Source organism: Melozone crissalis, unplaced genomic scaffold (genome assembly GCF_028551555.1).
Source record: "Melozone crissalis strain CALT ecotype California unplaced genomic scaffold, PUWL_Pcris_2 ptg000111l_1, whole genome shotgun sequence".
Taxonomy (NCBI): Eukaryota; Metazoa; Chordata; class Aves; order Passeriformes; family Passerellidae; genus Melozone; species Melozone crissalis.
The window spans coordinates 7,260,001-7,276,098 of NW_026535888.1; the positions used below are offsets into that span (position 1 = coordinate 7,260,001).

The 16,098-nt window shown below is 58.6% G+C and overlaps 1 protein-coding gene across 1 annotated transcript; it reads right to left on the reverse strand.

Moving 5' to 3' along the window:
- Positions 1-965: 965 nt before the first annotated feature.
- LOC128947937 (cAMP-dependent protein kinase inhibitor beta-like) lies at positions 966-15,690 on the reverse strand. Its single transcript, XM_054292463.1, has 5 exons — positions 15,523-15,690; positions 3,351-3,526; positions 2,383-2,487; positions 1,968-2,119; positions 966-1,428 (listed from the first exon to the last, which is right to left on the reverse strand). Exons 4-5 carry the CDS (start codon positions 2,110-2,112, stop codon positions 1,346-1,348), a joined length of 228 nt encoding a protein of 75 aa, XP_054148438.1. The 5' UTR covers positions 2,113-2,119; positions 2,383-2,487; positions 3,351-3,526; positions 15,523-15,690; the 3' UTR covers positions 966-1,345.
- Between the last annotated feature and the right edge of the window lie 408 nt (positions 15,691-16,098).

Sequence of the window (16,098 nt, forward strand, 5' to 3'; positions counted from 1 at the left end):
TCCACATGTGCACTCACACCCAAGCCTCCCTCGCACGCCAAGGTGCCCGGGGGAGCCCGAGTGTGGCCGGGACCCCGCGGGGTGCTGGGGACGGATGGTGACCCCGCCCTGGCCCCGCCCGTGGCCCCGCACGGCTCTCCTGGTCCAGGGCCAGAGGGGACCCGGGCTGCGGGACTCCTTTGCTGGTCCCACAGCGACAGCTATAGGTGACCGTCCGGGATGGGATGGGGTGGGGTGGGATGGGATGGGATGGGATAGGATGGGATGGGATAGATGGAGGGATGGGCCCAGCTCCACGTCCAACCATCCAGTCCTTGCCAGGTCCTGTGCCACCCTTGGGCCACTCCTGGGCCACTCCCACCTCTCGTGGCAAAAGCCTGAAGTGTTTCCAGAGCTGAGCAAACACCTCAAGAAGGTCCCAGCAGCGCAAACTCTGGATGGCTCCATGCCAGTTGGATTTTCCTGATTCCAGGGGCCTCCCAAGAGTTCCAGCTTTGGCCAGAGGCCAGCGACCCCCAGAGCCGGCAGAGGAACCCTCCCTGAGTCCCTCAGTGCCCGGCAGGAGGGTCCCATCCCATCCTCCGGCAGAAGCAGAGATTTGGGGAGCACGGGCAGAGCCTGGGAAAGCCGGACTTGGTGTCCCCTCTGTCCCCAAAGGCCGCAGGACCCGGCTGGCCCCGCCCGGGGCTGGGGAGGGGATGGGGTGTGGGGACAGGGGGTGACCTGGCTCGGGGGCTGGAACATCTCCTGCTCCCCACCCCAAACTCACCAGTATCCCCCATCCCCAGGAGTGGGGACCATGCCGGGGATCTCTGCTCCTCATGGGGATCCCTCAGACATGCTGGCACCTTTGTTTAAGGGCTGGGGGCGTCTTGGGTTGTGTTTCCCCATCTCACCCCCTAAAACTTGGGAGTGGCTCCTGAGTGACCCAGAAGAAAGGCCAGGAGACGAGGGGTACCCAAAAACATCACAGTGAACACCACACTCAGCAAGAAACACCCGTGGCTGCTCCTGCGGCCAGGAGGGCCCCCCGGGACCCCTGACCGCGCTCGGCTCCGCCAAATGCCCCAGAAGAAAAATATTCCTCCCGCCGGGGAGGCCAAAACATCCCCCCCACCCCCGAGTCCGGGCCCAGGGCGTGGGTGGGAATCGCCCCTCGGTCACGGCAGGTCCCCTCCGTGTCCCCTCCGTGTCCCCGCCACGCGCACGGCCGGGGGGACGCTCCGGGGTCCCGCTGCGGCAGCACCGAGGAAATCCCAGCGGGCTCCGGCCGAGCCAGGAGAGCCGGGCTGGTGCCCGCAGCCCCCTCCTTCCTCCGCCGGTCACAAAGGTCCCCCCGGCGGGGTTAGGAAGTGTCCTTCAGCTCGGGGCTGGGCGGCTGCGGAGGGGGCGACTCCGCCGAGGGCGACTGCATGTCCTGGGCACTGCCTGCGGGAGAGACCGCGACAGGTCATGGCAAGGGGTCAGAGCAGGGGATCACGGAGTCATTGGGGCTGGAAAGGAGCTCCAAGAGCATCGAGTCCAGCCTGTGCATCGAGTCCGACCTGTGCGTGATGCCCACTTGTCCCCAGCCAAGTGACCTTGGACACCTCCAGGGATGGGCACCCCAAACCCCCCTGGGCAACTCCAATGCCTGGACACCTTTCCATGGAGAAATTATCCCCAATATCCAACGTGGACCTCCCCTGGCCGTTGCCTCTGCTCCTGTCCCTGTTCCCTGGAGCACAGCCCGACCCCCCCGGCTGTGCCCTCCTGGCAGGAGCTGTGCAGAGCCACAAGGGCCCCTGAGCCTCCTTTGCTCCAGGCTGAGCCCCTGCCCAGCTCCCTCAGCCCCTCCTGGGGCTCCAGACCCTTCCCAGCTCCATTCCCTTCCAGCCCCTCGGTGTCCCTGTCCCTCAGCACGGGATGAACACGGGAACCGCTGTCCCTGCCCACCCCACATCCTCCCGCCCCTCCTGGTGACCCACCTGCGCTCAGGGACATCTCGGCCAGTTTGAGGGGCAGGTCGGCGGGACTGACGCCGGCGGGCGAGCCCAGGATGTCGGGCAGGGCATTGCGCCGGCCCGTCCTGCCCGAGGATGCGAAGTCCAGCACGGGTTCCACCTCGGTCATGCTAACCCTGGGGAGAGATGTCCCCTGTGTCACCCATGGGGCACAGCGAGCTAAAGGGACTCAGCTCTGCTCTGGGCTGGGTGCCCTGGTGCCCTCTGCTCCCCCCTGCCCTCCCTGTGCCCCCCAGGAGCAAAGGCATGGCCACCCTGCTGCCCCCAGGACTCGCCACCCTCACCCTGGCACCTCTGGGTGCTCTGATCTCTGCTGGGCACTGCCGGGAGGGAGGGGGTTCCCAGGGTGCCACCATCCCCCCAGCCCAGGCAGCCTTACCGGGCACCCTCCAGCCTGGCCTGGCACCGCGTCTGCCCCGGGCCCAGGTGAGGGACACCACGGGGGACAGGGATCCGTCCTGGCTGGGTCCCCTCTGGCTGTAACCTGGGGGAGCAGAGAGGGGTCACCAATGGGGCTGGGACAAGGGGGGTGAAAAGGGAGCAGGGAGTGAGTTTGGGGGGGACAATGGGCTGTGACCCCATGGGAGCAACCACAGAACCCCCAGAACTTCCTTCATGGTGGGATTGGTGATGGATGGATGGATGGATGGATGATGGGTGGATGGATGGATGGATGGATGGATGGATGGATGGATGGATGGATGGATGATGGATGGATGGATGGATGGATGGATGGATGGATGGATGGAGGATGGATGGATGGATGGATGGATGGATAGATGGATGGATGGATGGAGAGCAGGGATGGGGATGCAGAGGTGACAGGGATGGATGCTGAGCCAGCACTGCCAGGAAACTGCATGTAGTCCCCAGCCTGGGGACACCACTGTGTCCCTTGCGGAGTGGCTCTTGCCGAGCCAGGCTGGCAGCAGGAGCTGGGGTGCCCTGGGTGGATGGGGGCACTCCTGGGAACCCCTGGAACCAGGAAATTTCAACTGGCACGGAGCCATCCAGATGCCAGCACTGCTGGGACCTTCTTGAGGTGTTTGCTCAGCTCTGGAAACATTTTGGGCTTTTGCCATGGGAGGTGGGAGTGGCCCAGGGGTGGGACAGGGGTGACAAAGGGGTGGCGCAAGGGTGGAACAGGGGTGGCCCGGGGTTGGCACAGGGGTGGCACAGGACCTGGCAGGGACAGGGGGCCCACCACCCCCAGATCCCCTCCACTCCCCACAGAGCACAGGGACCCCAAACCACCACCCCAGCAGCCCTGTCCCCTCCGGGCCAGATGTTGGTGGCAATGCTGGGACTGGTGTCCCCAAGCTGGTGGTGGTGGGGGTGTGAACTCACCAGTGTCCTGCTGGGAATTCCTGGTGGGAATCAGTGCTGGGAGTCACTGGGAGTCACTGGGAGTCCCTGCTGGGAGTCACTGGGAGTCACTGGGAATTCCTGCCGGGTGTCACTGCAGGGAGGACAAGCCAAGGTCCTTGGCACAGGCGCTGTGTGCATGGGAGGAGTGGCCACAGCTGCAGAGAGAGAGAAATAAATGATTAACCAGGGAGGTGATTAGTGATTCGTTAATTAGTGATCAGTGGTGGGGTGGCTGTGCCATGAGGGGCAGGACCCGGGTGCTGCTCAGGGGGAAACTGAGGCACGGGGCCGGGTTGGTAGGGACAAAGGCAGGGGTGGGGACAAAGGTTCCCTGCACACCTGCATGGCCATTTTCCCCTGGAGCCACCTGCACTGCTCCAGCACAGGACTGGACAGTGTCACATGTATGAATTGTCACATGTGTGTGCATTGTCACAGGTGTGGGCAGTGCCACAGGTGTGTGTGCATTGTTATGTATGTGCAATGTCACAGGTATGTGCAGTGCCACAGGTGTATGCAGTGTGATGTGTGTGCAGTGTCTCGTGTGAATTGTCACTTGTGTGAACTCTCACAGGCGTTGTGCGTTGTCAGAGTGTGAATTGTCATGTGTATGATTTGTTACATGTGTGTGCGTTGTCACAGCTCTGAATTGTCACATGTGTGCATTGTTACAGGTGTGAATTGTCACAAGTGTGTGTGAGTTGTCACAGGTGTGAGTTGTCACATGTGTGTGCATTGTCACGTGTGTGAATTGCCATGAGTGTGAATTGCCATATGTGTGTGCAGTGTCACAGGTGTGGGCAGTGTCACATGTATGAATTGTCACAGGTGTGTGCATTGTCACAGGTGTGAATTGCCACATTTTCATGTGTGTGTACACTGTCACGTGTGCATTGTCACCTGTGTGTGAATTGTCACGTGTGTGTGAATTGTCACATGTGTGTGCATTGTCACAGATTTGTGTGCCTGTGTGTCACCTCTGGCTGGGCTATTCTATGTGCCCATACAGGTGTGTGCACATGTGACACTCCCTGGCAGTCTGTGCAGTGTGACACCCCTGCCACGCCGTGTGGCACTCCCTGTCACTGTGCCTGCTCGTGTGGCACCTCCTGGCTGCCAGTGCCACAGCCGTGTCACCTCCATGTCCCAGAATTTGTCCCACCCCCACCCGCTCAAGGTCCCGTCCCTCCCCTGGCACCGCCTGTGCCACCACAGCAGCACCAGGGGCGGCCCGAGCCCGGCACGGGGACGCGTGTGCCATCCCCGGGCTGTCCCGCCGTGTCCCCGTGTGCCATCCCCGGGCTGTCCCGCCGTGTCCCCGTGTGCCATCTCTGGGGTGTCCTGCCGTGTCCCCGTGTGCCATCTCTGGGGTGTCCCGCCGTGTCCCCGGGGTGTGGGTAATCACACATCCGTGGGTGGCAGTGTGGGCACACGAGCACATGAGCATTCCAGGGGCTCCCTGGATTTTAGGGAGAAATCCTGCGCGGGAAGGGCTGTGCAGGAGCCACCAGGAGGGACCGAGCAGCCACGGGGATGTGGCACCTGGGGACAGGGGGTGGCTGAGGGAACGGCCGGGCTCTGATCTCGGGGGGTTCCAGGCTGAAGGATAACGAGATTCCCTGTGGATCCCTGCGGGTCCCTGATGCCGTGTTCACACACAAACACACACACACACACACACACACACACACACACACTAACACACTCACGTACACTCACACACGCATGTGCATGCTCACACATGCTCATACTCACACACATACTTACACACTCACACACACATTCACAGATGTATTCACATGTGTGTGCACAGACACACACACACATTCACACACACTCTCACACACGTGTTCACACTCACACACACACACACGTGTGAACACTCATACACAGTCATGCATGCTCACACACACATGCACACACACACTCATACACGTGTTCACACTCACACACATTCCCTGCCTCAGCCCAGCCCCAGGCTGGCTCAGAGCTCCCCCCGCTCCCCCCGGTTGCCGCCCGCAACGCCAGGAGCCGGGAGTGCCCAACCCCGGAGTGCCCAGCCCCGGAGTGCCCAGCCCCGGAGTGCCCAGCCCCGGAGTGCCCAGCCCGGGAGTGCCCAGCCTGGCAGTGCCCAGCTCGGGAGTGCCCAGCCCCGGAGTGCCCAGCCCCGGAGTGCCCAGCCTGGCAGTGCCCAGCTCCAGCCCCCCGGCTCCTGCCCGTGCCCCTCCCGCGGCTCCCAGCCATGGGGATGGGGTCAGGCCCCTCTCTGAAAAGCCCCACCAGGGACCAGGACCCTGAGGCTGGCTGGGAACCCAAACCCGGGGTTGGCACCACCCTGAGCTCTCCTGGGATGCAGCACCGCTGTCCCATCGGGCTGTCCCTGCACCTTGGGGACAATGGCCAAGCCACCAACACCTTCCCATGCCATGACCTCCAGGTCTGTAACCCCACATTTCCCCTCACAGAGAAAAGCAAGGCACAATTCTTCCCAAGAATATTTCTGGGTTTCACATTCTCTGAAGATGAGAGAAAGAAAACACAATTCTTATCATTTGCTGTGCCTGTGTTTGTGCGAAAGCAGAATGCAATATGGAGATTGTTCACCCACTGTGATGGTGTTTTGGTTCCTTGGCCTGTCAGGGCCAAGTGTGCAGCCCCACATTTCTCTTCACAGAGAAAAGCAAGGCACAATTCTTCCCAAGAATATTCTAATCTCATTTGTTGTGCCTGTGTTTGTGCAAAAGCAGAATGCAATGTGGAGATTGTTCACCCACAGTGATGGTGTTCTGTTCACCCACAGTGATGGGGTTTTGTTTCCTTGGCCTATCAGGGCCAGGTGTGTGTGTGTGTGTGTCAGGACTGTTGGGTGACAGTCACAACATTCAGTGCAGGGTGTGCAGAGCTGAGTGCTTGGCAGATTCAGTTTAGATGTAATGTAATATAGTGTAATATAGTATAGAATAATATAGTATAATAAAGTAATTAATTAGCCTTCTGATATCAATGGAGTCCTCATCATCACTGCTCCTTCATTGGGGCCCTCACAGCACAGCCCACAGGTAATTCCAGCCCAAATGGGGCAAATCCCACTGGATAAACCTGGTGAGGGAGGATTTCCCCCTCTAAGCAGGGACACTTTGGGTGGCTTAGCAGGGTCTCAGCCTAAAAATGCTCCTGGAGTCACATGGATAGTCCTCAGGGCCTCTGGCTCCTGCTTTAATGCCCCTAATGGGATAGAGGAGGGAAGGGCAGAAATAAACCTTAATCCCGCTGGAGATGGGCAGGGAAGGTGCTGGGAGAGGTGGAGGGAGGAGATGGCCAGGGATGGATGAGCTCCTTGGTCAGGGTCCCTGGGAACAGCAGAGCCCTGCAGGAGGGGAGGAGGGTGCTGAAGGGGCAGAGGAAGGTGGTACCTGTCACAGACACATTTTATGAAAAATCCTTTTGCCAGGATCTTTTCTCCTGAGAAGCTGAGAAGCTTCAGCTTCTCCACATTTTGCTGCTTTGGAGTGTGATTTGGAGAATTGTTTACCCAGCATGTGAAATTGGTTTTACTTGATGACCAATGACAGCCAGCTGTGTCGAGGCTGTGAGGAGCCACAAGATTTCATTATCATTCTTTCCCTTTCCCTTTCCCTTTCCTTTCCTTTCCTTTCCTTTCCTTTCCTTTCCTTTCCTTTCCTTTCCTTTCCTTTCCTTTCCTTTCCTTTCCTTTTCCTTTCCTTTCCATGAAATCCTTCCTTCTATTCTTTTAGTATAGTTTTAATGTATCATTTTCTTTTAATACAATATATACAATAAAATAATAAATCAGCCTTCTGAAACATGGAGTCAAGATTCTCATCTCTTCCCTCGTCCTGGGATCCCTGTAAACAACACAGGACCCACCTGGGGCTGGAGAATTCCAAGGAAACCAGGTCAGGGTCACACACACCCATGATCTCCTCAGGAGCAGTGTATCCCCTCTAACACAAATTTTTGGGGTTGTTGGGGATGGCAGAGACCCCAAACTGCACCTGGAGCGTGGGGACCACCATGGACACACATCTGTGCTGGGATAGCAGGCTGAACTCTCCCCCAAACCAGAAACAACAAACCAGGAATGCTCCAGGAATTCTGGGCCTGGGAGGTGTTACAGGAATCCTGAGGATTCATTGAACCACAAGGATTTGCTTCTTCAGCTTCTGAGTTGTTATTGGGTCAGGAGCTCCTCTGGAAGGGGCTTTGGGGCATTTAATGATCTTGGTTTCCTCTCTCTGGGTGGTTCCTCCTGCTCATTTAATTCAACATTTTATGGGATCTGCGCTGGGAATGCTGCAGCCTGGAACAAACCATCAAAAATCCACCAGCAACCCCTTAATGCTGATGAACAGGATGAAAAATGGGAAGGATTTAGCGAGATGAAACTGTAAAATTGAGTGGAATGGGAAGGAAAGAGATGCCCCAGGTCAGAAGGGAATGGGAGCATCACCAGGAAAATGAGCCAGGAGTGCACACAGGAGGGAAACCCAATGGGCTTGGCTCAACCAGAGCCTGAGAGGCAGCAGGCAGCCCCGGAGCTGGGAGAGCAGATGGCAATAATTAAACACAGGATAAAATCTGGAGAGCCTGGAGCTCCCCGGGGAGGCAGCAGGTTCAGCTCCTCTCCAGGGAAGTGGCTGCTGGAGCCCTGGGGATGCTGAGACAGGTGGGAATGGGCTGTGTCACCTGCCAGGGACAGCTCAGGATCCCAGGGAGAGGGAAGGAGAATAAATGCTGTCCTGAACTCCTGAAAGGGGGAAAAGCTGCAGGAATGAGGGCTGGTGCAGGAATATTGTTGAAGATTGAAATGCAAGAAGTTTTCTATTACCATCTGTATGGCAAATTACCTTTGTCAAGTGGGCAGTTTTCCTTATCTCTCTCTTTGAGTGACCGCAATCACTCCTCCCTCCAGGGAGACACCTGCTGATAACAGCTATTGAATGTCCCTGCATGGCTGATAAGAACTACAGCATCCCATTGGGAGATGGGAGCCAGAGGGTGGAGCCAAGCATTCCTACCCGGATAGAATCTGGAGATTCTGGAACTCCAGCACGGCTTCTGCACTGGATTGCCCAGAGGAACAGCAGCTGCCTCTGCCCCTGGATCTTCAGAGGCAGAGACTGCACCTTTCTCCAGGATCCCTGCTCCAGCAGAACCAGCCCTGACACTGCAGGAGGGCTGAGCCACAATTCCAATGGCACTGCTGCCAACAGCCTGACCCACAGGGTGTCAGGTTGGGTTCTGACTCTGGCAGTGTTGGTTTAGTTCACTGCATTGTTTATTTTATCCTTTTATTTTTTCTTTTCCCTATTAAAGAACTGTTATTCCTGCTCCCATATTTTTGCCTGAGAGCCCCTTAATTGTTAAAATTTATAGCAATTTGGAGGGGTGGGGAGGGTTTGCATTCTCCATTTCTCCTGCCTTCCTTAGCAGACACCTGTCTTTCCAAACCAAGACAAATATTGAACATGGAGGTGCAGAATGACTTTTAGAACAGGTTTTTCTCCACACAGGGAAGTGTCTGGAGAGGATGACGATCCCTCCTGGCAGGGATGCAGTTTCCAGACCCATTCCAATGGGATGCTGGCACCCCCCTGCCTGCCCTGGGCAGCAGGACCTCTCCAACCATGGCCTGGCATTTTCATCCCTAAATCCCCAGGATTCCAGCCGGGCCAGGCAGGAATTTGGGCCAGGCAGGAATTTGGGCCAGCTCAGATCTTTCTGTGCACCTTTGGAGTGATGGTCTGGAGTGAAGTGTCAGGGATCCAAGTGAACCTGGATCCTGCTTGGAGCACCAGCAAGGTCTCCCACTGGGTTTCCCCTAATTTTCCTCTGGCTCTCTTCCTCCCTGGCTCTTTCCCAAAGCTCCGAGGAATTGTTCCAGTGGGGTTTCTAAGCAGGGGTGACTCTGGCAGCTCCCCAAACTCTGGCACATCCTGGTACCCTCAGGGTTGGCTCTTCCCCAGGATTCCCTTCCCAGCAAACCCGCCCTGTTCCAAAGGCTTTGGACAAGTGACTCCCACTCCTTCCCTCTCCATGGAGCAGCAGATCCCCCTCGTTGGGATAATTCCACTTCCAGAGGAATCCTCATCAACCTCTAAGCCCCATCCTATCGTGTCCTGCCTTGAGCTCTGACCTTCCTCCTGCTCTTGCACACTCATCCTCACAGCTGGACCGGCTTTCCCTCTTCTCCACCACTCCTGTCTGTGCTTGGATTGTCCCACCCATGGATTCGGGAAATGTTGAAGGGTCTCTTTGTCCCCTCCATCACCCTCACATCCCATCCCTGCTTCCTGCCTGGTCCCCATCCCTGCCCTGCAGATAGGCAGGACCAGCTTCAGGCTCAGTCCCACCCCTGCTCACACCCAAACCCTGAATTATTCCACCCAGACACCTCCCTGGATCCCAGGGATCCTTTTAAAGAACAGTCTTAATCCTCTGCTTGCTTTTGCACGATTCCGGGTCTTACTGTCCCGAGCTGCCCCTGGAGCCCTGGCAGTGCCCAAGGCCAGGCTGGGCATTGGGGCTGGCAGCACCTGGCACAGTGGCAGGTGGCCCTGCCCTGCAATCAGCTGCCATTGAAGATCCCTTCCCACCCAAACCACTCTGGCATTCCCATTCCTCAATCAAGGATGGAAACCAGCACCAAAACCCATTGCAGCAAATGGAGAAAGGAAAGGAAAGAATGATTTCCTGGCTGGTTGCAGGTGCCCCCAGTGCCATTTGCCACAGGGGGTTTGTAGGCTGGCAAGGCCTGGTTAGAGAGGTTTGGGCTGTGCCAGGGTGGCCAGAGCAGCTGTGGCTGCCCCTGGAGCCCTGGCAGTGCCCAAGGCCAGGCTGGAGCACCTGGCACAGTGGGAGGTGTCCCTGCCATGACACTGGATGGGATTTGAGGTCCTTTCCAACCAGGGATTCCATGACTTATTTTTTTAGGTTTTTTTTTTTTCCAGCTGTAGGACTCGGAATTTTTATTTCCACACAAAACCTGAGCTGTGTCCCAGCTAATACCTGCCTGGACAGAGCACAAACCCTTCTCTTCAGGGGCTCAGTTGAGCTTGTGGGATACTGAGACCTGAATTCCTGCTGAAGGCAAGGAGAAGGAAGGGCTCTGAAATGGGGCACCGGTAATCTCCATCCCTGCGGTTCCCGGCTCCCAGCAGGGCGGGGTGCAGGCAGGAGGGGTTTGCTCCGGGATGGAGCTGCCGGCAGAGCAGAGGCTCTGCTGATTCTCTGTCACCCACGGGGATGATGGCAGAGTTCAGCTGTGCCCAAAAGCCAAGCTGAGTCTGTCCAGAAGCGATTTCAGGCTGTTTGTTTAAACTGTCCCTTTGTTTTTTAGTACTGGAAACACAAACCAGAGCAAGCCCTGCTCCAGTGTGGGAGTGAACCCAGCTCTTGTGCTCCTGGACAACCCAATTCTAAATTTCCCGGAGCAAACCCAAATTCTGCCAACCCAAATCCAGGTGTCACAGACATCTTTTATGGAAAATCCTTTCCTTAGGATTTTTCCTTCTGAGAAGCTGAAGAGGCCTCAGGAACAAAATGTAAACATTGATTATCTGCTGCTGTGAAATGCAACAGGTGCATCTGTGATTGGCCTCATGTCGTTGTTTCTAATTAATGGCCAATCACAGTCAGCTGGCTCAGACTCTCTGTCCGAGCCACAAACCTTTGTTATCATTCTTTTCTATTCTATTCTTAGCCAGCCTTCTGATGAAATCCTTTCTTCTATTCTTTTAGTATAATTTTAATGTAATATATATCATAAAATATTAAATCAAACCTCTGAAACATGGAGTCAGATCCTCATCTCTTCCCCAATCCGTAAACCCCTGTGAACAACATCACAATCCAGCTGCTTCCACACCTGGGGGTGCTCACACCCCATCCCACACCAGGGCTTGGTTTCCCCACAGGGCAGTGACCCCAGAGAAAATCCCCTCTGGATCCTGCAGGCCTGGGCTGGGCCAGGAGCAGCGCTCCAGAGGACTCAGCAGTTTAATCTGGCACAGCCCTGCTGAGCTCAGCATCTCCCACGAGCCCACACTGGGATAAAACCGAGGTGGTTTTCCCCTGGGAGCAGCACAAGGGGCATCCTGGAAAAGCAGCAGGCAAACCTGGATGTGTGATTCCCTCTGGAGCACCTGGATCCATCCCTGGACAGGCCTGAGCTGCCCTGATTAGAGAGCAAAACACCAAAGGCTCAGAGGCACGAGGCCGTGGGCTGACACTGCAGCTTCATCCTGCATCCCAAACCTCCAGGGGAGGGCATGGAGAACCTGGAGAACCTCAGCTGTGCTGCCCAGAGAGGGAATGGCCAAATCCCAGCTCCTCTTGCCCATCCTGAGGCCCCCAGCCCAGCACACATCACTGCCGCTCTCCTCTGGGGGATGTTTCCATCTCTTTGTGCTCAGAACGAGGATTTCTGGCTTTCCCCAGCTCATGGAGCAGGGTTTGGGGGCTGTGAGGGGTGAGGTCCAGGGAAGGTTTGGGAAGGTTTGGGAAGGGAAGGTTTGGGAAGGGAAGGTTTGGGAAGGTTTGGGAAGGTTTGGGAAGGGAAGGTTTGGGAAGGGAAGGTTTGGGAAGGTTTGGGAAGGTTTGGGAAGGGAAGGGAAGGGAAGGGAAGGGAAGGGAAGGGAAGGGAAGGGAAGGCTGCTCCAGCCAGGTGTTCTCCAGCCTGTGGGCCATGACCTGCTCCAGAGCTATTCCTATTCCATCCTCCACCCCCATCAGTTAATTCCCTTTAATTAACTGATTAAAGGTAATCAGCTGGAGTGGCAGGAGGAGCACAGGAATTCCTGCTGGGGAGTTTGGGTGTCAATCAGAGACCCTACAAAGGTGCTGGGTGAGCCTCTCTCCTCCACATTCCTCAGTCCTGTTGGCTGCATCCAGCTCCTCTTTCAGTCCAAGGGGGAAACACCACGGCCCCTTTGGCATGAGGGGGTGGGAGCCACCCCAGCCCCATGAGCTGGACCCTGGATAACCCAGCCTGGTTAACCTGGACAATCCAGCCTAGATAACCCAGCTTGGTTAACCTGGGCAACTCAACCTGCATAACCTGGATAACCCATCCTGGTTAACTGAACAACCCAGCCTGGACAACCAGGTTAACCTGGACAACCCAGCCTGGATAACCTGGTTAACCTGGACAACTCAACCTGGATAACCTGGACAACCCAGACTGGATAAACCAGCTTGGTTAACCTGGACAACTCAACCTGGACAACCTGAACAACCCAGCCTGGATAACCTGGATAACCCAGCCTGAATAACCTGGATAACCCAGCTTGGATAACCCACCCTGGTTAACTGAATAACCCAGCCTGGATAACCTGGTTAACCTGGACAACCCAGCCTGGATAACCTGGACAACCCAGCCTGGACAACCCAGCCTGGTTAACCTGGATAACCCAGACTGGATAACCCAGGCTTGGTTAACCCAGCCTGATTAGCGTGGACAACCCAGCCTGGATAACCTGGTTAACCCAGCCTGGATAACCTGGATAACCCAGCCTGGTTAACCCAACCTGGATAGCCTGGTTAACCTGGCTAACCCATCCCTGCTCTGGGACTCAGGGGAGCCAACAGCAGCTCTGCATCTCGGCGGGGAAGGAAGGGATCTAATGAGGGTAATTAGGGTGATTGAGCCCTGGGTAATGGAGCTCCCAGCAGAACCCTCAGCTCCCTGCTCTGACACACCACAAACTGTAATTTTGCATAATCCAACCAGGTAATTTAGCACAATAAAGGTGTCACCCACATGCACAGCAGTGCCATTCCTGGCCAGGCTCAGGCTCCCTCCCCCCAGAGGGGTTTCAGGGGTGGAGCATCCAGGGATGGAATGGGGACACCCTCAGTTCTCTGGCTGTGGAGCCGTGGGTGGCACCGGGATGGGTGCCAGGGGAAACCCGGGGAGCTGTGGGCTGTCACCGGGAGCCAGCTGGGTGCCACCAAGCCCGTCCCAGGCTGTGCCATGCCGGGAGTGCCACGGGCTGGGTGGCACCAGAGCTCGGGCACCACGGGAGCCTCGTGTCCCTGCAGGAGCTCCTTCTGCTCCATCTGCCCCTGGTGGCACCCGGGGAGGACCATGGGGAGGACCCTGGTCCAGCTGGGATTGGAGGAGGCTCCCAGCCCTGCTGGAGCACCGGGATAAGTGCAGGCAGCCAGAATTCCAGGGAGCAGAGGCAGCTGGAGCTTCCCTGGGAGCTCTGGCTCTCTGAGGAGCCCTGGGAATTGCTTCCCCCAGCCCCTGGATACCTTTGGATCCTCCCTCAGCCCAGGGGATGTGGGAAACTTCCAGGGCACCCAGATCTGAGGCAGCAACCCCCACCCGGTGATCCAGATGTTTCCCTGCACCGAGGTGGGAGCAGCACCAGGAGCCTCCAGCAGCCACCACCAGCCTGTGACAAAACCCCAGCCCCGGGAGCTGGCAGGGAGGGCACCAACAGCCAAGGAGGGCAGAAATCCGTGCAGGGGCTCTGGGATCAGAGGCACGGCTGGAAATCTGGGATGGAGCAGAGCCAGTCCCAATGGGCCAGGGCTGAGCCAGGAGCTGGAATTGTCCATGCCAGGAGCCAAGGGAGCTGGAATTGCCATTCTAGGAGCTGGAATTGCTGTTCCAGGCCCTGGAGTTGCCCTTTCCAGGATCTGGAATTGTCATTCCAGGAGCCAAGGGAGCTGGAATTCTCCTTTCCGGGAGCTGGAATTGCTGTTCCAGGACCTGGAATTGTCCATTCCAGGAGCCAAGGGAGCTGGAACTGCTGTTCCAGGAGCCAAAGGAGCTGGAATTGTCCATTCCAGGATCCAGAACTGCCATTCCATGAGCTGGAATTGCCTGTTCCAGGCCTGGAGTTGCCCTTTCCAGGATCTGGAATTGCCATTCCAGGAGCCAAGGGAGCTGGAATTCTCCTTTCCAGGAGCTGCAATTGCCCTTTCCAGGAGCTGGAATTGCTGTTCCAGGAGCCAAGGGCAGAGCAGGGCCGGGTCTCCATCCTGTTCATGGTTCCAGGTCCCCCAAGGTCTGAAGCACCACCAGGGCTCCTCCAGCTGCCCCAGGAGCTGAACCCCAAGGAATCCTCACAGCCAAACCCCCAGAGCAGCCCAGGAGCAGCCCCATGGTGCCTCCAGCATCCCATTCCGGGCAGAAACGCTGGGATTCCCTCAGTTCAAAGTGAGGATCGGGCTCTGCCTGCACCTTTCCCCTCCCCCATCTCCTGCTTTGGGGGGATGGTGCTGAGCTGAAAGGTGAGGACAGGGGACAGCGGCAGGGCTGGGTCCCTTTGTGACAGCGAGCATGGGGTGGGCACCCCAAGGTCACGGGCTGGGAGCGTTCGGGGTGAGCAGGGGACATCCTGCCTGTGGCACCTCCTCGGTGGCACCGCCACCAGCCCGGGGACAGCAGCCAGCTCCGGGGACCAAGGGGACCCGATCCAAGCATCTGCAGGGGCGATCTGCCAGGCGATGCCCCGGGGCGGGGAGGAGGGGCTGGCCCTGGGGAAGCCCTTTCCTCCCGCCAGGAAGCGCCACAGGAGCGTGGCCGTGTCCCTGTCCCTGCTCGGGGTGCTCAGCCCCGGGGGCTCCCCGGGCCCAAATCCCCTGGGAAGCTCCAAGCCGGGGGCTGAGGCTGGAGCTGGGGTGGGGTAGAAGCGGTGGCTGAGAGGAGAACAGGGCATGGGGAGGGTGGAGGGGCAGCGGTGGCCCAGGACATGCAGGGGGTGGGTGCCAGGCTGCCACAGAGATGCCACCATAGGGGCTGATCTCAGTGCCCACCATGGAACAGACGAGCCTTGCTCGGTGCCTCAGCACTGCCCCCCAAATCCTCCCCTGAGCCCCCTGGCCCTGGAGGGTGGCACAGACACCCCAAACCCTCGAGAGACACCCCAACCCCACTGCAGCTGCTGCCAACTCCTATCTCCCCAAAACCCATCAGTCCCCGAGGCTACCACCACCCCTGACCCTCCGGCCTCTCCACCTTCCCAGGGGAGTGCCCGGGGTGGGCACCTCCTTCCCGGGGTGGGCACCAGTCCTGGGGATGGGCACCAGGTCCCTCACCCCGGGGAGCCCAGGACACCCTCCACGGTGGCCCAGGGCCTCGGTGCCACCACGTCACCTCCACCCAGCAGCCGCTCACCTGGTGCCGGCGGCGACCCCGGTGCCGAGGCCGGTGGTGACGGGGACACCGAAGGTGATGCTGCCGCCGGTGCCGGGGGCGATGCCGGAGCCGCTGGTGATGCTGATTCTGGTGCTGGAGCCGGTGCCGATGGCGATGCTGATTCCGGTGTCAGTGCCGGTGGTGATGCCGATGGTGGTGCCGGCTCCGATGGTGATGCCGGTCCCGGAGCCGGTGCCGACGGTGATGCTGATTTCGGTGCCGGTGCCAGCCCGGCCGCCGGGGGAAGGATGCTCCGCGCTCGGCAGAGCCGCGGGGACGCCTCCGGCTCCAGGCGGCCCTGGGGCACCGGGGCCGAGCCGCCGCCGCCGCCGCCCGCCCAGCGCCGCCGCTCCCGCCCGGCCCGGCCCCCGCTCGGCGCGGGGGGGACCCAGCGCGGCCCCGCCCGCCGCCCCCCCGCTCCCCCCGCCGCCGGGGCCGCCCCTCGGCCCCCCCGGCTGCCGTGTCCCCGCGTCCCCCCGCGCTCACTCACACACGGCAGGGAGGGAGCGCTGTGACATCCCCGGGTCCCCAGCTCCGCGTGGACCCCCAGCCCGG

What these genes read in the sequence shown, in the direction of transcription:
- LOC128947937 (XM_054292463.1), bottom strand. Translation starts at nt 2,112, where the DNA reads ATGACCGAGGTGGAACCCGTGCTGGACTTCGCATCCTCGGGCAGGACG. An exon ending in CGAGATGTCCCTGAGCGCAG is followed by an intron (nt 1,429 to 1,967) that starts GTGGGTCACCAG and finishes TCTCTCCCGCAG; the next exon opens with GCAGTGCCCAGGACATGCAG.